Here is a 24,055-nt window from a genome sequence, read left to right on the forward strand (position 1 = left end):
GCAAGAGTGTGTTGGCAAAAATTTTAAGAACTGGCTGGATATAGATAGGATGTATAGCAGGGACATACTTTTAAGTTTAATCTGTATCATTAATATTTTCTTAATCACTTTCTTAAGGCTAGACAATCAATGAAATAATAACTCAAGCCCTGATTTATAGTTATTTGATTTCTGAAGAATAAATGTTCACACTGAAAATTTTAAGTAGAAGCTGGCTCCAGGACACCCCTGAATATAATCAGGTAGTTTTTAAAAGGATAGGTGTAGAAGAATATTGCTAGCAATGATAATAGTTTTCCCCAGTAGAAAAATGATCAAGGGATATGTACAGTGTTGTCTTTCTTTTTAAAATACATATCATATACTTGTATAACCCAGATTGAATCATCTGCCAGCACTAGGAGGGAGAAGGGAATGGAGGTAGATAATAAGTTTGATCATAAAACTTAGGAAAATTTGTGTGGAAATTAATTATTACATGCAATTGGAAAAAAATTAAAATATATCAAAGTACAGATCAAAACAATCCTTTGGTTTTACGTTATACCCATGTATATCATCATTGGTGAAGTTTTGGAAAGACAGATACACAATGCAGGGTTAAATAAAATGAGGAATTAGTACAACCATTTTTAGAAAGTTTGGAATTATTCAGTTAAAATGCATGTGATGTCTGTCTGTATATACTCTTTGATCCAGAGATTCTACTCATATGCCTAATTCCCCAAGTGGTCATTGTTAAAATATTTATAGCAGCTCCTTTTTGTAGTAGCAAAGGGCTAGAAACAAAGTAAATTCCATCAATTGGACAATGGCCAAAGAAATTGTGGTGTATGATGTAATTGCATATTACTGGGTTGTAAGAAGGATGAATACAAAGAAACATGAAAAGATTTATGGGAACTAATTTAAAGTAGACAAACAAGAAAAAATTTTATACAGTGTCATTGGAGAGAACCACAAATAAATGTTGAAAGTTACAACTGAATGTTGAAAAATTATACAAAACAAACTTGACTTGTTGAAGACAACTCTCCCCTTCATTGAAGGGAGTAGGGACCACTCATAGGTGTGTTTTTTGCTAATTTATTGCTCTTTTATTTTTTAAAATTCTTTGTTATAAGGGATGATTCTTTGGGAGTAGGGAGAGATAGGAATACAAAAGAGAAATTAAGATAGTATGAAAATACTATAATTATATTAAATATAATTATAATAAAATTATTTAAAAAAACAATAAAATATTTAACAATTTATATGTATATAAAATAATTTATATATCTGTACATATAAACATTTATAGAATTTTAATATATGGTATCTCTCTTAATCCTCAAAACCAATGAATTAGTGTAATTATGTTCATTTGCAAATGAGGAAAACGAGGTCCAAAGAGTCAGTTACTTGCCTAAGGTCATACCTAGTAAATGGCAGAACCCACACTTGAATACTCTAATGTTACTGATGCCAAATCCATTTTCTACCATAATATACTGCTTAATCATAGAGTATTATATAGTTTCACAAATTGTTAGAGCTAGAGGACATTCATGATCTTTGAGTCCAACCTCCTTTTGGTTTTAATTGATGTATTTTGTTGTAATATCACATCCATTTTCAGATATGTTTTTACCCCCAATCTAGGAACCCTTCCTTTGTAACAAAAATAAGGAGATAGGAAAAAAACAGTCCAGTCAAACCAAACTCCTTATTGACTATCTGACAGTGTATACAATACCCTTCACACCTATAGGCATCTGTCACTACAGTGAAGATTAGGGACTAACTGTGTTCAGTATTTGTCTTTGTTGTTCTTTTTTAGGTTGTTCTCTTATTTTTTATATGAGGCTACCTGGACTCAGGTCAGAGCAGTGATGAAGAGCCTTTTAGAAACCGAGTGCCAGGCCCCTCCTCCCCCCAATGGAGTTCTGTGCCCTTTGGGCCCTTGCCCCCTTTTACCCAAGATAGGGGCAGGAGGAAGTGTTCCCATTGGGCTGCTGTACAATCATGAAAGGCATGCATGGAGAAGGGGAGGCCAGATTTGAACCTAGGACCTCCCATCTCTAGGTCTGGCTTTCACTCCACTGAGCCACCTACCTCGGCCCTCTCCCTTTTTAATTCTTGATTATAAGTGATAGCTGATAGGATGAAAAAGACAGTAGTAATTTTTTTAAAAAGAAAAAAGTTATAAGGTAAAAAATGTAAATGGTGATAATTACTGCAAGAAGTTAAAACAGTTCTGAAGTTTTCCCTCATATCCACCAAAGTATCAAAGATAGAAAAGATAAGTAAAATGTGAATTTTGATAGGATTGTGGAAAAATAGATACATTAATTCGCTATTAGTGAAATTATTGAAGAAAAATTATTAAATTTTTAATGTCCTTTGAGCCAGTAGGCTCACCATTCTAATCCAAGATGGTTAGTGGCAGCAAGGAAAAAACCACTTATATATAAATATATTCATAATAATGTTATTTGTGATAAAATACTGTTGGGTAATAGCTAGACATTATTATTTGGTAAGGAGTGATTAAAAATAATTTAGAGAAAATTAGGAAGACAATTCTTTCAAACTATTTTGAGATTTTGGTTGGGAATTCTGTGTCAAAACAATATTAAGAAAAAATAATTTTTAAGGACATAAAAATGGTCGCCTGATCTTATTCTATTTAACCTACTTTAGTATTCACTTTTAGTGTTTTCTCTGTACTTATTCAATGATCTTTCCCTAATAAATCTAGATAAGTGGCTTGAACTCACTTAGCAATCATGGAAATAAGCACCATTTCTCTCACCTCCCACCCCCTTTAAAAAATAATCTGCCATTTATACAACCACCTCCTCCTTCCAGCAGAAACCTCAATCAAAACCCCCCAAATAAAGCCTCTAAAACATAGCTGTGTATTTGCAAAATAAATGATCACATTAGCCATATCCAAAAATTTGTTTTACTATTTGTTTTCAGAAAAAGTATAATAGTAATTGTTATTAACCCAAAGTTATTACATGATGTGCTTTATTTTTAATTTTTAATATTAATTAGTAATTTATAATCTCAGAATACTTAAATCCTAAATCTTGTAAGGATAATAGAGTGTATATATATTGGCCAAGGGTTAAATATGACAAGAACAGTTCCTGGGAAGTTTATACTCTTATAATATATGATCTAGTAAACATAATATAACAATGTAACGTAACAGTCAAAACATTAGAAGATTTTGCTTGTGGCAAGATGTAGGCAATGATTTCTTGAATTGTGGCTTTCACTTTGGTCAATAAATATTGGAAAACAAAGTAACTTGAACTGCTTTGTGCCTGAGAAATTCTAGATCCTATAAGGATAGACAAGTTAAATTCTTCCTTAACTTACTAAATCAAAATCAGAGGCTTCATTTGCACTTGAATAGAGATGAGATACCAATGCTAGCATTATTACCTATCAAGGAAACTGTCAAAGATACAGTATAGCAATAAGTCCATTAAAAAGCCAAGTCAGAGAACTTTCTGTTCTATACTGGAAAGTGATTGCTGTGTGATTAGAACTTGTATAGAAAAGTCCGATGATAACAGGAGAAAAACTATGGGTAACATACAAAACATACTTCATATCAGAAAAGATGATTATTGCATTTTTCATATAATATTTGTTTGAATTCTTCTGTGAGTGAACAATTAGACTAGAGTTACTATTTCTTGATAACAGGTTGTTTTTGTTTATGCAGCATACTTTCACTGACAAACCCTTTTTTAAGATCAGTTGTCTTTGATAAAGAGACTAGAGGCCCTACTACCCAAGTTCTCCATTTCATTCCCTGAGGGGGGAAAAACCAGACAGAAATCTCTTACTTTAGAAAAAAAAATAAAACTACTGTTGTTATTAGCACAGTGGTCAAAACACTTATAGATTAGAAAGCTTTGTTGCAGATTATCTAAATATAACTCTCTTTTCCTTCCACTAATATCCAAATCAGTGACTCCCACTTAATTGTTTTCAAACCCTCATCAGTTTATCACAGTGATGTAAGATGTTCATACTAAAAATTCTTTAATAGTTCTTAAGCAGTAAATAAATGCTGGCAACCACTGATCTAGATGAGAGGGAATAGAATGAACTAAATACTCATTTCCATGATTCTAAGATCACCTTCATCCTTTTAATCCATGAAGGATAACCCTTTTTAACTTTAATGTTTAAAGGTTCTGTAATTTAGTCTATATACGTATCTCCCTCTCCACTGATAACACAACTTTTGGTACCTTTCCAAGTTTTGTGGCCAATCTCATATTGATTCTCTTTGTATTTAGGTCCATAGGTAACAAGCACACAACAGAACACTAGGTCTAAGTTTTTCTAGCTTGGAGGAATCTACTAGAACTTTTACTCCTCACAAAGACTTCTCAAAAATCAAGATCAATTGAGGCACTGAAGGATTTTTACTGGAGGCCAATGCTGTTTACTGCTAGACAAAAATTCTCAATGTTTTTCCAATTGTTTAGATCTAGTTTTAATTGTGTGGAAAGGGTTTCGTAGTTGTGTTCGTATAATTCCTGTGTTTGTCTTGGCAGATAGCTCCACATATCTATCAAATCTAATTTTTCTAGGATTTCATTCACCTCTCTTATTTCTTCCTTATTTATTTTTTGGTTTGATTTATCTAGATCTGATAGAGGAATATTTAGGTCTCCCACTAGTATAGTTTTACTATCTATTTCCTCCTTGAGCTCTGCCAGTTTCTCATTTAGAAATTTGGATGCTATACAATTTGGTGCATACATGTTGAGTACTGTTATTTCCTCATTAGCTATACTGCCTTTTATCAATATGTAATTACCTTCCCTATCTCTTTTAATCAGATCTCTTTTTACTTTGGCTTTGTCAGAAATCATGTTTGCCACTCCTGCCTTCTTTTTCTCAGTTGAAGGCCAAAAGATTTTGCTCCAGCCATTGACCATAACCCTGTGTATGTCCACTTGCTTCATGTGTGTTTCTTGTAGACAACATATGGTAGGATTTTTTTTTCCCTAATCCACTCTGCTATTTGCTTCTGTTTTATGAGCGAGTTCTTCCCATTCACATTCAGGGTTATAATTAACAGCTGTGTATTCCCTAACATTTTGGTATCCTCTCCTAGTTCTACTCCTTCTTCTTAAGCTATTTCCTTTTAAAGCAGTGATTTGTTTTAAATCAATCCCCCTTGTCCCCTCCCTTGGCTTACTACCCTTTCCACCCCCTCCCTTCTCCTCTTACTATTTTTTAAGGCCTAATGAATTCCCTCCCCCCCTCTCTACCCCTCCCTTTAAGAACTCCCCACACCCCTGCCCCCCTTGGTTTATCCCTTCTGACTTCATCCATAGGGTTAGATAGAATTTGATATCCCAATGGATCTAGCTACTCTTCCCTTTCAGGATTAATTCCATTGAGAGTAAGGTTTAAGTATTTCCTATTAACACTCTCTTCCTCTCCTTCTTATAATAGTATTTATCCCCTCCCCTTCCTATGCCCTTTTTGTGTGGTATAGATTATCCTATTTTTCTTATTCCTTCAAGTTACTCTTGGTGCCATTTTTTTATCTCCCCTCCCCCACTTTTCCCCCCATATCATCTTAGACCATTTAGTATTCCAACCTCTCTTTATGACTAATTCTTCTAATTACTATAATAGTGAGTACAATTTTTTAGAATTACACATAATACTTCTCCATATAGGAATACAAATAATTTGCTCTTATTGAAGCCCTTGAAGAAGGCAATTTAAAGATAAGGGTTTTATTTCTTTCCCCTCTCTCTCTTATTTACCTTTTCATGTTTCTCTTGGTTTTTGTGGTTGGATATCAAACTTTCCTGGTCTTTTCTGTGCAAATACTTGGAAATCTTCTATCTTATTGAATGCCCATACTTTCCTCTGGAAGTATATAGTCAGTTTTGATGGGTAGGTGATCCTTGGTTGTAGACCCAATTCTCTTGCTTTTCTGATTATCATGTTCCAAGCCTTGCAGTATTGTAGTGTGGAGGCTGCCAGATCCTGTGTAATCCTGATTTATTGTACCTTGATATCTGAATTGTCTCTTTCTGGCTTCTTGTAATATTTTCCCCTTAACTTGGAAGCTTTTGAATTTGGCTATTACATTCCTGGGGGTTGTCTTCTGAGGATTTAGTGTAGAGGGTGATCTATGGATCCTTTCAATGTCTATTTTGCTCTCTTGTTCGAGGACATCAGGGCAATTTTGTTGGGCATGGGCCAATGTATGATATCTAGATTTCTATTTGTCTCTGATTTTTCCAGAAGATCAATAATTCCCAAGTTGTCTCTTCTAGACCTCTTTTCTTCTCATTTTGAGATATTTCATGTTTCCTTCAATTTTGTCAGTCTTTTGACTTTGCTTTATTAATTCTTGCTGTCTTATGAGATCATTGGCTTCTACTTGCCCAATTCTAACCTTTAAAGACTGGTTTTCGGGTATAATCTTTTGGTTTTCCTTTTCAATCTGGTCTATCTGGCTCTTCATGGCTTCCAGCTAGTCATTTCTGGTCTTCAATTTGCTTATCATTTCATTTGATTTCTGAACCTCAATTTCCAATTGCAAAATTCTGCCTTTTAAACTGTTATTTTCTTGCCAGATCTCTTCCGTCTTTCTCATGATCTCAGATTTGAATTCTTCAAGAGCTTGTTACCAATTTTCATTTTTTGGGAAGGTTTAGATGTCTTTAATTGTTTGCCCTCCTCTGTTTTCTGTTTTTTTTTCTGTGCAGAAGTTATCAAGTGTTAGAGCTTTTTTCTTGGTCTTTTTGGTGGTTATTACTTGGGCCTTGCTTGGCATCATTATGCTTTCTCAGCCAGAAGTCTGAATAAGGAAGGCAGACTCTCTTTGTATGGAGCTAAGGAGGAGTTTTTGCCTGAGGCTACTTTGCCAGTCTCCTGGCTTCTACTGTTTGCTAGGCTTCTGTTGTCTGCGGCCCCTCTCTGCCTCACTCCTGTGCCCAAGTTCTGCACTCCCCAGCCTCCTGGGGTCTCTGGTCTAGCTGTTTTCAGGGTCAAGCCCTCGTGGACCTACTTGGCTGCCCAGAGTCCAGAAATTGGCCCATGCTTGCTCTACCACCTGAGGTTTTCCCCTGAGTCTCAGCGAGCTTAGCTGTTTCTACTGTCTATTGCCTCTCTCAGCCCTGATTTCTTTTTTAATCTATTCTTTCCATTGTACTCCTTCAGTTGAGAAATTTAAAGACTAGCCGCCCCCTCCCCCAAAAAGGAAGAATAAAGTCAAAAATATATAGTCCAGCAAAACAAGTTCCCACTTTAGCCATATTCAAAAAAAATCTTCCTTTGAAATTCACCTCTCTCTTGGGAGCGGAGTGACTTGTTTAATCTTTTATTTCTTTTGTTTGTTTGTTTCATTGATCAGAGTTGCAATGTTATTTCTCTCCATGATGTTATCATTGAATAAATTTTTCTAGTTCTGCTCCCTCTTCTCTTTATCAATTCATAAAAGGATTAAACATTGTGGTAAATCAATTTGCTTCCACAAATATTTATTAGCCAATCAAGTATTTATTAGGCACCTATTAAATGCTAGGAACTGTGTTAGTCACTGAAGTTACAAGTATAGAGAAGCAAATTACAAATGCAGCCAGTTCATAGTAGTTATGTTCTCTATAAAGTTTCTCTTAACAGTGAATTAGTAAATTGTGAACCATTCCTCCTTGAGGAAATAAAGGGACAGGTTCATGAGAGCTTTTTGACTTTAGCATGTTCTAGAGTGACCTCATACAGTTGGGTAAATTTCTTCCCCCTTTTTCTTTTGTTGATTCGTTAACAATGAACACTCATTAGCACTATAATCCCTGCTTGATTGAAGTTTATCTAAATCATGTATTTCCTCATTAAGACACATCTCAACCTTCTTGTACTTAGGAACACTAGATAACACTTTAGCACTATGGTTGGGGGCCATTTTAATAAGACACTCCATGTTTTCCTCTATTTTTTCATTCCTTTGATTCTGCTTAATTGTTTCTTGATTTCTCATAAAATCATTAGTTTCTAGATAGTTAATTCTGATTTTTAAGGCCTGATTTTCCTCTGTCAGTTTTTGGTTCTCCTTTTTCAGTTGGCCTATTTCTTCTTGCATCACTTTTTTCATTTCTCTTTCCCACTTTTCCTCTGCCTCTCTTAATTGGTTTTTGAAGTCCTTTTTGAGTTCTCCCAGTATCTATGTCCAACCCATATTTTTCTTTCGGATTTTGGGGTGTATTTTCTTTGTTTTTACTGTCCCCTTCTTTGTCTTTATACCTTGCTCTTTGTCTCCATAAAAATTCTTTAGAGTTAGGTGCTTTTTTGTTGTTTACTCATTTTTCCTATCTAATTATAGGTAGGCTTAAGAGGATGATGTGTTGGTTTGAGGGCTGAGAACTCTGAGATCCCCTTCTCCCTACTGATTCATTTGACCCTTGTGATACTGATAGCTTAAAGACTTGCCTCAGGCTTACACAAGTTTTTGTTTAAGCTTTTGATCTCACTTGATCTTGATCAGGTCAGGGACTAATCAAATTCTAGCCTCAGGCTTAGTCTCAAGTTTTTGGTCTTACTGTGTACTTGATCCAATCAGGCACACCCTTGATGTCCTGTCTTGGAGCTCTGCCCTGAAGTTTAGGCTAAAAGATCTGTACTTAGTACTATAATCTCCCCCAAAGTGTGAATTAAGCCCTTATCCCAAGCCCAAAGTAGAATTCCCTGGGCTGGGGCTCTGGACTTCTCCATAGGTTTGAAGTTTCAAGGGGTATTGGTTGGTTTGTACCTCTGTTTGCTCAGGCAGCGTCTCAGGGTCTGATTGTTGGCTCAGGCATAGGTTCCTGAACCTTGGACAACAGATGTAGGGTGGGTCTCTCTTGGCTTGCTTTTCCCTCCTTGTTACAACTTCTTGCTGGGTCTGCTCTCTTCTCACCCTAATGCCCCAGATGTTTTTTACCTACCTTTTATGTTTTTCTTTTCTTGAAAGTTGTTTCACTCGGTCTCCTTGTTGGTTCTTTCATTCCTGTATTCCTTTTGTGGCGATATTTTAATCTTGGTTGGAGAGGATTCTTATAGTGGCACAGAGCTGCTGAGGATTACTCCACCATCTTGGCTCCATCCTTGGGGGACATTTTAAATAGCAAAATGACAAACAAAAAGCACAAAAATACAAACATGGCACAAAGTAGACTGCAAAAAGGATACTTGTTTATATAGTATGACAGCTGAAAGAAGTAGGCAAAGCATTAGCATTGCCTTGTTCTACTTCAACTGGGAATATGTTGGGCAACTTAGCACATGTCCCTGAATGACCACAAAAGTGCCACAAGTATTGATTTTGGGGTTACAAGTAAACTAGTGAATAGGCAAATTTGTAAATATGAAATCTTTGAATAATAAGGTTCGACCATATATGTAATAACATCCATAGTATAAATATGAAGTGGAAAAAGTTTTAAATGCCAAATACTTTGAAAAGAAGTACTTAATGAAGAAGATTGTGATTGAGCTTTGTTTTAAAGGAAAGGGACTCTATGAGGCAGAGGAAAGAAGACAGTTCATTCCAGGTACGGGGGACAGCCAATTCAAAGGCACAGTGATGGCAGATGGAGTGGGGTGTGTGTGAGGAACCAGAGAAAAGGACAGACTGGTTGGATCACTGAGGGAGGAAGGGGGAGAAATATACAATGAAAAGGTAGGTTGGGAAAGGCTCTTTAAAGTTAAAGCAATTTTAATTTGATATTAGAGGCAAAAGGAATACACTAAATTAATTAAGGGAGTAGTGATATGGTCAGATCTTCATCTAAGGAAAAATGTTGGCAGCAGTGTGTAGGATAGATAGGAATATTAAGAGACATGGGGCTGATAGAACAGTTAGAATGCTGTTACAATAAACAATGCAAGAGATGATGAAGGTCTGAACTAAAATGACAGCTGTATGTATGAATGGAAAGAATGGGTCAGATATGAGAGATGGGAATGTAGAAAGAGCAAGATTTTGGAGCTTTTTGGATATATGGGGAGTAAGGAGCCATGGATAATGCTGAGTGGTTCTTTCACTGCTTTCACTCTTTCACAAGTAAACAAGGATTGCACTTAGAAGACTGAAAGTATTTTAGTATCTTAGACTGAAATAGGGGAGCAAAGGGGTAGTATAGGGGGATTTCCAGATCATGATTCAGTCTGGTACCTTTTCTTGTTAGTTACCCAACACTTGTTAGTGTTGGGTAAAAATGGAGGTCTATGTGCTTCTTCCTTTGACTTGACATATCAGTGTTTATAAACCCTATTGTACAAAGTAATTGTCTTATATTTTTTCTCTGATGAGGACAAAAAGAAAGGCTAAAGAAGAGAAACCAAGAACTAGAGAATCTATAAACATTGTGGGAATAATGCCATGTGAATTACTAGATGACATTTTAAAGTTTATAGTTTGTAGGTTAGCCTTATAATTCTCTAAATCTCAATTGTGAAGCATCTTTAAGGATCATTAAAACCAAGAGGAGGTCTTTGAGTAAGATCTAGCACTCAGCTGCCTAAACATTAAGAGTTTAGAGTTAGAACAACATTTAACACTTAGTTAATTTTAATGTACTTCCCTCACAACAACCCTATGAGGTAAATAGTTCAAATGTTATCTCCATTTTATTAATTAGAAAGCTGAGACTCTAAAGCAAGTTAGTGACAGCCAAGACAGTCAGCTAGTTAGTCAACAATATTTAGGAGGTGCTAACCGTGTGCCAGCATTGATTAACAGATGCCTCAATATTATTTTCTCTATACCATACTGCCTCTTGATATACAGGTGTACCTCAGAGGTATTGCAGATTCAGTTCCAGACCACCACAATAAAACAAATATTGCAATAAAGTGAGTCACATAGATTTTTTTAGTTTTCCAGTACATCTAAAAGTTATGTTTATACTATAGTCCATTAAGTGTGCAATGGTGTTGTGTTTTTTTTTTTAAATGTACAAACCTTAGTTTAAAAGTACTTTATTACTAAAAAATGGTATCTGTCATCTGAGCCTTTAGGGAGTCATAATATTTCTGTTGGTAGATGGTCTTGCCTAGATGTTGATGACTGCTGACTGATCTTGGTGATGGTTGCTAAAGGCTGGGGTGGCTGTGACAATTTCTTAAAATAAGACAATGGTGAAGTTTGCCCCATCAATTGTCTCTTCCTTTCATTTGAACATTTAGAGGCCATTGTATTGTTAATTGGCCTAATTTCATTATCCTTGTGTCTCAAGGAACTGGGAGACTTGAGAAGGGGAGACGGAGAGATGGACAGGTAGATAGAGCAGTCAGACCACATCCAAAGAACTATAGATTGAGTTTGAGGTCTCATGTGGGTGCAGACTTATGTCCACACAAAACAAATACAATAACACACAGATCACCATAACATGGATAATAATAATGATGAAAAATTTTGAAATATTGTTAGTTTCCAGAGTTTCCAGACTATGATACAGACACACAGTATGAGCACACGCTGTTGGAAAAATGGTGCTGATAGACTTGCTCAATGCAGGGTTGCCAGAAATTTTCAATTTGTTAAAAAAAAAAATACTACCAAAACACATATTTGTTGAAATGTAATAAAGTAAATTGAAATAAAACAAGGTATTTCTCTTATTGCAGGGGAAAAAATTAGCACCTGTCTACATATATCCCTTTCCCTATTATCCTGTCATTCTTCTTATTGTCTTTGTAGTCCTTCAAAAAGTCATCTTTTATTTATTTGAGAATGATGTGGATATGGGGAAAAAAGGGAAGAATTGTCTAATTAGATAGAGTATTTTATCTTTTACTCTTTATCTTCATTTTATAGCTGTGCCGTCAGAGACTTCTGTGCATGAGGAGAAATTTGTTCTATGGCCTCGGAGCTGGGTGCCGGGGATGATGGCGGCTGCCCAGAGCTGGCAAAGCCCCTCTATCTTCAGTACCTGGAGAGGGCCTTGCGATTGGACCAGTTCTTGCGACAGACATCAGCCATCTTCAATAGGAATATCTCTAGGTATGCCGCTTTAGTATGATGGTTTGCCATTGTATATGAATTTTCTTAGAGAATATGATTTCCAGGGCTTTTTATTTTTTACCTTTCATCAATTGACTACACATATGTCAATGTATTTCTAATTAGAGACTGATAACTTTATTTTAAGAAAATCTTTCAAAAAACAGTAAGCGTTGTCATTTGTGTTTTAAAAGATAAATTTTGTGCCAAAGTTAGGTGCCAAATTTTGTGCCAAAATTAGGTGCCAAATTCTTCTAAGATAGTAGCATTTTATAAGTGAATTTGTGACAAAAACATCAGAAGGAGACATCTTTGTATGCTGGTCGAAGTTGTAAAGTGGTTATGTTATACCATCTTTTAGAGGCTGAATAAGAAATGATTTAGCAAATGATCCTGCAGGACCTAATACCCTAATCATTGACTAGTTAGATGGCAGGACAGTGTTCCATTGAAGACTTTTTTCTGTGCTTTTAACTACGTTTAACCTCTTGCCTCCTGCTCTGCTCCCTTCTGAAAGGACAGGATGGCATTAACATATTCTCTTGTTTCTTGTCTAGTATGTTCATTTTGGGCACTTGGTGGTATTATGTATGATAAACTTGCTACTTTATCATTTGGAAAACAATGCAGTATAGTGGTTAGAGAGCTGACCTTGAAGCTAGGAAGATCTAGATTCTAGTCCTGCCCCTGACACAAACTAGCTATGTGACCCTAGCACATTACTCAGCCTTTCAGTGCTCTTAGCAAGTAAGCTGAGAGGAGGTATACCAAGAGTTTTATATACCAATGAAATCACAAGTCTAATCCCTACTCTATTATTAAACAAAATACCAGTTATTTGACTTTAAAAGAATTTCTTATGTGTGGGGAAGACTTTCAGTTTTCTGTAGCCTGGCCAGTGGCTAGCCCCACCAGCATCTAATTATTAGCATTTCCCAACTCTGATTGTGGACTCCCAATTCTTTGTCTTCTTTACAGTGATGATAGTGAAGATGGACTGGATGATAACCCTTTGTTGCCTCAATCTGGGGATCCCTTAATACAAGTTAAGGAAGAACCCCCAAACTCTTTGCTTGGAGAAACCTCTGGAGCAAGCAATTCTGGAATGTTAAACACATATTCACTGAATGGAGTCCTGCAGTCAGGTCAGTCTGTAGTCCAATGGTCTTTCTGGATCTAGAACTTTTTAAGTCCATTTATTATTTCATTCTACTATTCTTTGTGTTTCTTTACACAGAGCCAAAATCTGAGAAAGGAAATTTATATAATTTCTCTAAGCTGAAGAAAAGCAGAAAGTGGCTGAAGGTAAGGAATGAGATATTTACAAATAAGGATAACTATCGAAAAAGAATTAAAATATGTAAGAGATGAGATATGATCAGTCTGATTAATTTTCCAAGCTAATGTTCTTTTTAAACCAAGCATTAGATTTGGGAAGAAAGTATAAAGGGAGCATTAAGTAGTGATTACTTGCTATTGGATGATAATTTATTGATTGATGAAATATCTTCCCTCTGAAGAATTTAACATTATTTAATATAGTTTTATAGGCTCATGGTTCATAGATTTGGAGCTGGCAGGGACTATAGAGATCATTCAGGTTCATCCTTCCATTCTGGGGGCCCAAGAGGGCATATAATTTATCTAAAGTCACAAGTCCCTTCCCTGCTCCCAGTATCATACTACCCTTTCTAAAGTTATTTATTTATGAACTTAGTAAATACAAACTCAAATGAGCATTTCTATACATAGTAGAACTGCATAATATTGTATTGTTTTCATTTATGTTTACAGTGCCCTTATAAATTCAGTGATATTAAACTTTTAATGTTCCCTCTCAGTGACTGTAGTTCTACAGCTTCTTGGAAATATAGACCTTTTTGTATTAGACAATACTTATTGTTTTGTGGTTTGTTTCTAAGTGTCCTGCTTCATTGAGATTTAATTATTCATACCAATTTCCCCCTCAAACTTAACAAACACCAAACAAAAACAAAATTAATTAAATAAATAAATTAGCATTTTCATATGTATTATAGACCTGAAAGGAGAGGATTGTAAATGAAACCAAGTTTCCATTACAAAGAGTTTTCTTTTTAAAATATACAACAAATTAAGTCTGTATCTCAAAAGCTGTCCTGCTCATCTATTTTCTTCTGGCCTTGTTAATTATTTTTTTGGGAGGGGAGTAAACCTGTTAATCTCTTCACATTTCCCCTTGCATTTGAAAAAAGAAAGAAAAGCAAAACCCTTGTAAAGAATATGTATATAGTTAAGCAAAACAAATTGTTATATTGGCCAGATCCAAAAGTTTGTTTCATTCTTCTTCTATTACCTCTGTCAAAAGGGGATAGCATGCATCTTTTTCAGTCTTTCAAAGTCATAGTTATTAATTTCATTAATCAGAATACTTAAGTCTTTCAGAGATGTTTTTCTTTACAATGTTATTATTGTATAAATTATTCTCCTGGTTCTGCTCACTGCACTGTGTACCAGTTCTTCCCAGGTTTTCAAAAAAATCATCTCTTTCATCATTTCTTATGGTATCATAATTCAATATTATTACATAGTTAAACAATGCTCTCTGAATAATTGGGCCAGTTCACAATATAGTAAAAAGACTTGATAAAATATATTTGCTAGCATCTTCAGCATCAAACGTGGTGTAGGATGTCAGTCAGTAAACATTCATTGTCCCATTATGGGACATATGCCTGGCATTATAAATACAAGGCCATTTGGTGATGGAAGGCATTAGCCACTGAGGATATAAGGTGAGACTTCATATAGAAAGTGGCCTTTGAGCCGAACTTTGAAAGAACTAAAAGTTCTTAATAGATGGAGTTTTGGGAAAAGTAAGTTTGTGGGAGTGCTGGTTCAAAGGCACTGAGTTATGTTATAGATTGTGTTATGTTTGAGGGGCAATAAGCCAGCTACTTAGCTGGACGATAGAATGCCTGAAGGGAATATTATTTATTCTTGCTTAATGCTGGAAAGGTAAGTTGGGGTGAGCTTGTGAAGTGTTTTAAATCCCAAACAGTAGAGTTTGTACTTGATCCTAGCTGCAATAAGGAGTTAATCAATAAGTCCATTGAAATTTCAGTAAGAGAGTAATGGAGTCAGATCTGTGCTTTAGGAATATCACTTTGCCATCTGTGTTGAGGATGTATTGATGTGAGGAAATTAGAGCAGTGACATTGTGAGTGGAGGGAAGGGAAGAGATTTGAATTGTGGAGGTAGAATTGATAAGACTTAGAAGATGATTAAATATGAGGGAGATGAGGAGCAGAGAATGACTCCAAAATTCTGAAACTGGGTGGCTGTAAGGATGGTGGAACTTTTCAGAAATATAAAATTTGGAGAAGAAATGGGTTTGGGAGAAAAGTTGATGAATTCTATTTAGAAACAATACTAGGTTTGAGAAAGAAAAAGTAGGTGCCTACTAGGCATTTTAATTTGAAATGTTGATTAGGTAGTTAGCAATATAGGAATAGATCTCAGGATTGAGACTGTAACTCAGTATTTAGACCTGGTGGTCCTCTTCATGGAGCCAATAAGGCATCATGAGAATGTGTAGAAGAATAGAAAAGGGACAAGGACCCTGTTTTGATACAGTCACAACTGGGGAGCAGATTAAGGCTGATGATCTAGCAAATAAAATAGAACCATTTTGTTATAAATGAGTAATTGCCTACTTGTCACCATTTAATTTAATCAATGTCCCCTTAACCTTTTACTGCTGCTAGGAAAGAAGGACAAGAAAAACTAGAATGATCTGTGTGATTGCTGTGAAATCTTTGATTCAAATCCACATACATTTATTGAATGACTATTACATACAAGCCTCTGGGCCAGTCCCTGCAGATATAAAAACACAACATTTCCTGTTCTTCAGGAGAATATGGAAAAGTATTGAAGTTACATTTATATGGAAATTCTTCCCATTCCAAGTTTTATCTTCACTTCTTATCCTAGGGCATTTTGTTAAGTGATGAGTCCAGTGACACAGACTCTCCTAGTGAAGAAGATGCAGATGATGAAATCAACCTCACCAGAGAGGAGCTCCACAACATGCTGAGGTTGCACAAATACAAGAAACTACATCAGAATAAATACAGCAAAGACAAAGAGGTGAGATTTAAATCAACTCTTCTGCTTTGAGCAAACAGTCTCTGGTCTAGATTGGACTTTACTTATGAAAATAAATTGTTTTAACATTTTAAAATAACCTCAAGCTTAAGAGCTCATAAAGTTGAGCTATTCTTAACAAATAGAAGACAGTTGTCTTTAATATAGTGAAGATTACTTTGATAGCATTCTATATTGAGGAGTTTGCAGTTTTTTAAAAATTAGGATTTTTTGTTTTTTTTTTTTTAATTTTAATTTTTTTTTAAAAAAAACTCTTACCTGCCTTCTTGGAGTCAATACTGTGTATTGGCTCCAAGGCAGAAGAGTGGTAAGAGTAGGCAATGGGGGTCAAGTGACTTGTCCAGGGTCACACATCTGGAAGGTGTCTTAAGGCCAGATTTGAACCTAGGATCTCCCATCTCTAGGCCTGGCTCTCAATCCACTGAGCTACCCAGCTGCCCCCCAAAATTAGGTTTTTGAATGAAAGGTTTAATTGTGTTGAGGCAACAGCCAAATGGATCTCACTGTCTTTTCAGTTGCAGCAGTACCAGTACTATAGTGCAGGGCTACTTTCCACATATGATCCTTTCTATGAGCAGCAGCGGCATGTACTTGGGCCCAAGAAAAAGAAATTCAAAGAGGAAAAAAAGCTGAAAGGCAAGTATCCAGACTGGTTTTTTTTTTCATCCTGTACTTTTTTTTTTAAACCATTACTTTCCATTTTAGAATCAATACTGTGTATTGATTTCAAGGCAGAAGATTGTTATGGGTTAGGCAGTGGAGGTTAAGTGACTTGTCCAGAGTCACATAGCTAGGAAGTATCTGAGACCAGATTTGAGCCTAGGACCTCCTGGCCCTGGGCTGGCTCTCTCAATCTACTGAGCCACCTAGCTGCCCCTATCCTGTACTCTTAGCTTCATGAATTTAGGGAAGAAAATTAGACTAAATATCTGCCCAATCCATACTTGGAAGGATATCATTATCTTAGCCTTGATAAAATCACTTTGTGTTTGGCCTAATGATCTTGTTCTGTGGTTTAGTTTAGCTATAAACATCATAAATGTGCTCACATATTAACTTCTAGTTGTCTGTGTAAATTGTTTACAGAACATGCATAGTCATTTTATTTTGTAATATTAGAAAACCTACATGGCCAACAATTGAGGAAGGGCTGAGTAAATTGTAGTACAGTGGACAATTATTGTATTATGAAATGACAAATAAAAATAATAAAAAGAAATAATGAAAAAAGACTTAAGTGGTGGAAATCAAAGTTAGCAGAATCAACAACATTATACCAGTTGTGTGTGTTTATATGTTTTGTCAGATTATAAATAGTTTGGGTCCATTTAATTTTGGAATCAACTTTATATTTGATTGATTGTTGAATTGTGAAATTTCCCATGCTGTAAAGTCACACTTTGGGTTTTGTCTTGGAATGGAGACTTCAGTGGACTCTTAAGGGTGTGTATACAAAATACAAACTCCAACAGCTTCTACTGGGTTGGGAAGCTTTTAGGTGGGGCTTAAGAGACAGAACTCTATTCTTGTCTTCCAAGGGTCTGCTGTGCCCTAAGAGAAAACTGATTTTAGGGAATGACTGCATCATCCACCCATAAAATACATCCTCAGTAGTTGTGATATATGTTAGTGGAAGGTGGATCAAATAATTTATCCTGGAAAATTTAAAATAAGAATTTCTAGTCTTCCAGTTGTATTAAGAAAATACTAAAAAATTAAAAAAAAAAAAAGTTAGTTTCAAGTGGGCTGGTATTTTACTTTGGGGGCAATAATACTTAGTAAAAATGGACAGAGTCCAAGCCACTTAGCCTGTTGCTTAGTGTGGCTAGTAGTTCTTTGTATTTCTTCCCTTTTGTTATACAGCTGTTTTATAAATGTTGAAAATAGGCAGCAAGGAAAAGAAGTTGGTTACTTACTGAAGTGTGCAGAGTGAAGAGATTTTTTTTAGTATGTTACAATTGCTGCTCTCCAATATGTTTTTTTTAATGCATTTTACCAATTATATGTAATAACAAATTTCCACATAAATTTTCTGAAGTTATATGATCCAAATTGTCTCCTTTTCTCCTTTCCCTTCACCTTCCCAGAACTAGCAAGCAATTCAGACTGGGTTGTACGTATATTATCATGCAAAACATTTCCATATTTTTCATTTTTGTAAGTGATTAATTCTATAAAACCAAAATCCACATAAACACGTGAAAAACTGCTTCATTTGCATTCCTATTCCAACAGTTTTTTCCTCTGGAAATGGATAGCATTCTTTGTCATAAGTCCCTCAGAATTGTCCCAGATCATTGTATTACTGGGAGTAGCTAAGTTTATCAGATTTGATCATTCCACAATATTGCTATTACTGTGTACAATGTTTTCCTCTGCTTCTGCTTATTTTACTCTGTATAAGTTCATATAGGTCTTTCCAGCTCTTTCTGAAATCATCCTGTTAATCATTTCTTACAGTACAATAGTATGCCATCACCATTGTATGCCAAAATTTGTTTAGCCATTCCCCCAATAATGGACATCCTTTTAGTTTCCATTTTGCCACCACAAAAAGAGCAGCTATAAATATTTTTGTATAAGAAGGTCCTTTCTCCTTTTTTTTTAAAATCTCTTTGAGATACCGATTTAGTAGTGGTATTACTAGATCCAAGAAAATATATTGTTTTTAAAGCCATATAGTCATAATTCCAAATTGCCCTCCAAAATGATTGGGTCAGTTCATAGCTCCACCAGCAATGCATTAATATCCCAGTTTTTTCACATCACTTTCCTTTACTGTCATATTGACCTAGCTGATAAGTGTGAGGTGTTATCTTAGAGTTGTTTTAATTCGCATTTCTGTAATCAAGAAGGATTTAGAACATTTTTTCGGATGGTTATTGATAACTTTGATTTCTTCATCGGAAAACTGCTTATTCATATCCTTTGACTATTTGTCAACTGGGGAATGACTTGATTTAGTTCTTTATATATTTGAGAAATGAGGCCTTTATCAGGGAAATATGTAATAAAGTTTTTTCCCCAGTTGGTAATAAGCTCACCTTCTGATGATCCTCTTTGGGAGTGTTGTAGTTGTGCATTTTCCAGGAAATGTGGTTTCTTTTCTTAATTGAACTCTTAGCACCTGGAAATCTGGAAGGAAACAGGAAGAGAAGGTTATGAACTATATGTGAAACAGATTTCATTTCGTTAAAAGTCTGAACTCCAGTCATGAAGGCTATTTTCAGACATCTTCCCTTCTTTATTTTTTCCATGTCCCTCTTGTTTATCTCCTTGCTTTTCCTCATCCTTTTCCATATGCATACTTCTGTTACTGACCCTTAAGTATTTTTCTCTTTTTTTTGTTTTGATTTTTTTAATTTTTTGCCAATCAGATTTTTTTTCCTTTGTGACATCTGCCAATTCCTTTTATTTCACCTGATATTCCCACTAGATCAGAATAAATGCTCTTTCTGGATGACTTTCATTTGAAATTAAAACCTTCCAGATCCTTTTTTTAGTAGGCAACTTTAGGAAGTTCTAATTCTCCAGCATGTAGTCTGTATTTTTTGTTCACTTAAGCAGAGCATAGATGAATTTTTATTTTCCAAGTTGCTAAATTCTTCCTATTGGAATGACCATGAATTTGAGTTTGAGCATAAATATCAGTCACATTTGGAAAAATATTAAAGTCTCCCTGAGATGGGAAGGTATGCTCTGTATCTTACCTACCTATGTGTAAATGAGAGAGCAAAGCCCCATAACTTTGTGACTATGTGTCTCTTTCATAGCCAAGTTGAAAAAAGTGAAGAAAAAGAGGCGGCGAGATGAAGAACTTTCTTCTGAGGAATCTCCACGGCGCCACCATCACCAGACCAAAGTCTTTGCCAAGTTTTCTCATGATGCACCTCTCCCTGGTTCCAAGAAGAAGCATCTGTCCATAGAGCAACTTAATGCTCGTCGGCGGAAAGTGTGGCTTAGCATTGTGAAAAAGGAGCTACCAAAGGTAAGTGCACATGTGCTGAGGAGACAAGTGAAAGGAAGTTAAATCAGTCTGGGTGTAGCAGAAAAAGGCAAAGAAGTCCTTACAGTCACAGGTTGATTAAGTAAGGGAACACTTTGATTTGTGGATTAGGAAAATTGTGGAAGGATTATCAGCTCTTCCTTCTAGATTTGAATCTGAAGGGATTCACTATCTGCTCTCAGGTATTTTCCTCTTTTCTGTAATGGAAAAGCACTTCCCGGAGGAAGACTTATGCAGTTTGTTGACTATATGTAAACATCTCAGGGGACACATCTTGACAGTAATATTAGAGAGACAAGAAGAAAGCCAAGTGATAGTTTTTGTAAAGAACTTGAAAAATCTTGGTCTTGACTAAGAACAAAATAAGAATAAAATCTTGTTAAAAATTAAAACTGTGGGGGGCAGCTGGGTAGCTCAGTGGAGTGAGAGTCAGGCCTAGAGACAGGAGGTGTCCTAGGTTCAAACCCGGCCTCAGCCACTTCCAGCTGTGTGACCCTGGGCAAGTCACTTGACCCCCATTGCCCACCCTTACCACTCTTCCACCTATGAGAAAATACACCGAAGTACAAGGGTTTAAAAAAAAAAAATTAAAACTGTGATCCTGAGTGATGTTTTGGAACTGGATTGTGCAAACTTTTCAGCTTCAGAGAGGGATAATATAGCATTACCATTTTAAAAGAAGCTAGGTATTCTTAACAAAAGTAGAAGAATAGAAGATGAGAATAATCCTTAAAGGACCCTAGTTTGGATTCCATCCTGGCATTTCTGGATGTGTGGAGACAATCGTATAGTGCCTTATGTATGCTGTTAAACCATTCTCTCTTCCATTTTTTGTTCTCTACTTATTCTCTTCTTCCTTGTCATATGTACACACTGTATAAAATCAAACCTTAATGAACTGGTAAGATTTCTCAATTGAAGGAGAATGTGACTGAAGTGGTCTCTGATAGGAGATGAAGCTTAGGAACTCTAGGACAAGCCAAAGGTAGGAAAGGGTTGCCAAACTGCTACGCCACGTTCCTGGCTTTTTTGCCTAGCTCTTCCATCTTGAATTTTAGGTAGTAGTTGAAATAGATGATGGCAGGCATTGAATAGTATCTGATAATATTAATAACCACCTGCTGGTGTGTGAGTGTTGGCCACAAACTAGGATCCCAGGCAGACCTAAATGAATCCTCCTAACAGATTTGTCCCCATTTAGCCCTTGCAAAATGAGTTTGAAGAAAGCAGGTTCTACGCAGGGTTACAAACTAGGCACAAATACGACTTGAGGGCAAAGGGAGGAGAAATTAAAGTTTTCTTTTTTCCTTTCCTTTTTAGGGCTCTGCATGTACTATAACTTAGATTCATTCCACAAAAAACAACAACAACAACAAAAAAAAAAAACCAGACTTGATACAATGGCTTAAGTTCTGGGTTTTCTCTCTTGTCAGAAAGCTGCAAGTGTGAAGCTGAAGTTGCAATGCTCTTATCAGTTTTAACAAGTAGGCTTTCCTCAGGGATGAGCTGCTTCACTTTATGTTTTACAGTGTAAATTTCTTAATTGGATTTTTTTATTGCCAGACTATAATCTGGAGAGAAGTTGATACTAAGAGATGCATTCTTTATTTAATTTTTAGGCCAACAAGCAGAAAGCTTCAGCCCGTAACCTATTTCTCACCAATAGCCGAAAGGTAAGTTTGAGGTTTTGTACTCTTGGCATTTTTTATGTTATGATTAAAATCTGGGGTAAACTTTTGTTCTCAATCTATTCTTGGTGAACTTTTTCTGTTTTCTTTTTGCTGATGAACTTAATCAACAAATTTGAGAGTTTCCATTCTAATCAAATCTCTCTCTTTTTAATGTCTTCTATTTGATAAATAAGGTTTTCTTGAAAGTTTGATGTGCAAGGCAACTTTTAGCCTTTTTAGTTAAAACCTTGGTCCTAGTATAAGGAATCACCAACACTGGGGCTTTTTTTTTTTTTTTTTTTTTTTTAAACCCTTACCTTCTGTCTTGGAATCAATACTGGGTATTGGCTTTAAGGCAGAAGAGTGGTTAAGGGCCAGGCAATGGGGGTTAAGTGACTTGCCCAGAATCACACAGCTAGGAAGTATCTGAGGCCAGATTTGAACCCAGGACCTCCTGTCTCTGGGCCTGGCTCTCAATCCACTGAGCTACCCAAATACCTCCACAGTAGACTCAGCTGCCCTCACTTGAGACTCTTTTTAACAATGTTCAGAGAACCTTTCTGTGCATAAGGGAGATTGAAGAATTTAATTCAGATCAGCAAACATTTCATTAATGTTCTAAGATGAGGATTTTGAAGAACCAAGCTGTATTAGTTGTTGAAGAACATTTTTTATCTATAAGGCAAAGAAAATAGGATGAAAATTTTTGTTTCAAGGTAAAAGTATAATAATTTTTGCATCAGTTAATGCTCTGAATCCTAATGTTAAAAGTAAAAAAGAGCTTATAGTCATTGGTCTTCTTAATCCTTGCAGAGCTAGTAATCAGTAGTTTCCCCCAATGTAGTAGGGTTTTAGTTCAATGGTAATTTTCTAGTCTGACTTTACCCAGCTCAGCTCCATATTGTGCTTTGCCTCTAGAATCTTTTCTTCTTGACCTATTGCTATATCATATCATGCCAAATCCAGGCTCTATGTTAATTTTTGTAATCCAGTACCTCAATTTGTACTCACATACTGATGAATGGAGCTGCCAGAATTTACAATCATGTAAACTAGAGACATGAATTTGTAATTTCTTGTTATCTGATTTCAATTAGGCCCTCACTCCTAGACAATCCTCATCCCTCCCTAATTGATTCCTTATCTTACTCTGTAAAGAAGCTATTCCAACCTTTCTCTTCCTTCTTTAAGCTTCTCATAGCTTCCTCTTCCCATTTTCTCAGCTAAGGCCTTCTTAGTTTACTGAGAAAATTAAGGTCATTTGTGGGAATCTCTCTCTTCTTCCCTTTTCTTCATCTGAAAACCTCTTGACAACATCTTCCATGCTCAGCTTGTTTCCACTAGTCTGATAAATGAGGTAGGTGGGCCCTTCTTCTTGCCAAGGCCCTTCTTCCATCCTCTCCTGTCTTTTCAAACACCTCCCCCCACAATAAATCCCTCTCTTGCTTTTGTATTTTTGTCTCTTAAGTTTATAGCACTCTTTTGGGCATGTAGGAAACAATTTTTTTAACTCATTCTTTTTCTCTAATCTTCAAACTATCGACTTCAAACTTTGTCTCTAATCTTCAAACTTACTTGTCTCTTCCTTAAAAAACCTTCACTAGGGGCAGCTGGGTAGCTCAGTGGATTGAGAGCCAACCCTAGAGAATGGAGGTCCTAGGTTCAAATCTGGCCTCAGACACTTCCCAGCTTTGTGACCCTGGGCAAGTCACTTGACCCCCATTGCCTACCCTTACCACTCTTCCACCTATAAGTCAAATAACAGAAGTTAAGGGTTTAAAATAAAAAAAAGAAAAAGAAAAAGAAAAAAAAACCTTAACTAGATACTCTCAAACTATTATCCTCTGTTTCCTCCCTTTCTTAGACACATTCTTAGAAAAAAGTCCAATTCTTAGCCTATTACTCAATCCTTAATCCCTTGCAAATTGGCTTTCAGACTCTTCATGCAATAGAAATTGTTCTTTCTGAAGTGACCAATGATTTCTTAATTAATACATTTCACCTCTCCTTTTCCTTTTTATCTTCTCTTTTGCATTTGACTCTGTTGACCATCTTTTCTAGATATCTTTGTTTTCATGACACTATTGGCCTAGTTTCTCTTCCTCCTTGTCTGACTTTGACATCTACTCCCTCAGATCCAGGATTTCCTCCCTATTCTGCAGATCTTTTACCTTCTGATTCTCTTAATACTTCATTGGT

At 35.9% G+C, this 24,055-nt stretch overlaps 1 protein-coding gene across 1 annotated transcript in view; it reads left to right on the plus strand.

Annotated features, from left to right (window-relative positions):
• The first annotated feature begins 11,888 nt into the window (after positions 1-11,888).
• INO80 (INO80 complex ATPase subunit) overlaps positions 11,889-24,055 on the plus strand; it is a 106,295-nt gene continuing 94,128 nt past the window's right edge. Inside the window, exons 1-7 of the mRNA XM_044665120.1 lie at positions 11,889-12,031; positions 13,010-13,176; positions 13,269-13,336; positions 16,007-16,162; positions 16,696-16,816; positions 19,954-20,168; positions 21,806-21,859. Coding sequence (XP_044521055.1) covers positions 11,889-12,031; positions 13,010-13,176; positions 13,269-13,336; positions 16,007-16,162; positions 16,696-16,816; positions 19,954-20,168; positions 21,806-21,859 — 924 coding nt within the window. The remainder of the gene's footprint in view (positions 12,032-13,009; positions 13,177-13,268; positions 13,337-16,006; positions 16,163-16,695; positions 16,817-19,953; positions 20,169-21,805; positions 21,860-24,055) is intronic.

This window comes from Gracilinanus agilis, chromosome 2 (genome assembly GCF_016433145.1).
Source record: "Gracilinanus agilis isolate LMUSP501 chromosome 2, AgileGrace, whole genome shotgun sequence".
In the NCBI taxonomy this organism is placed as follows: domain Eukaryota; kingdom Metazoa; phylum Chordata; class Mammalia; order Didelphimorphia; family Didelphidae; genus Gracilinanus; species Gracilinanus agilis.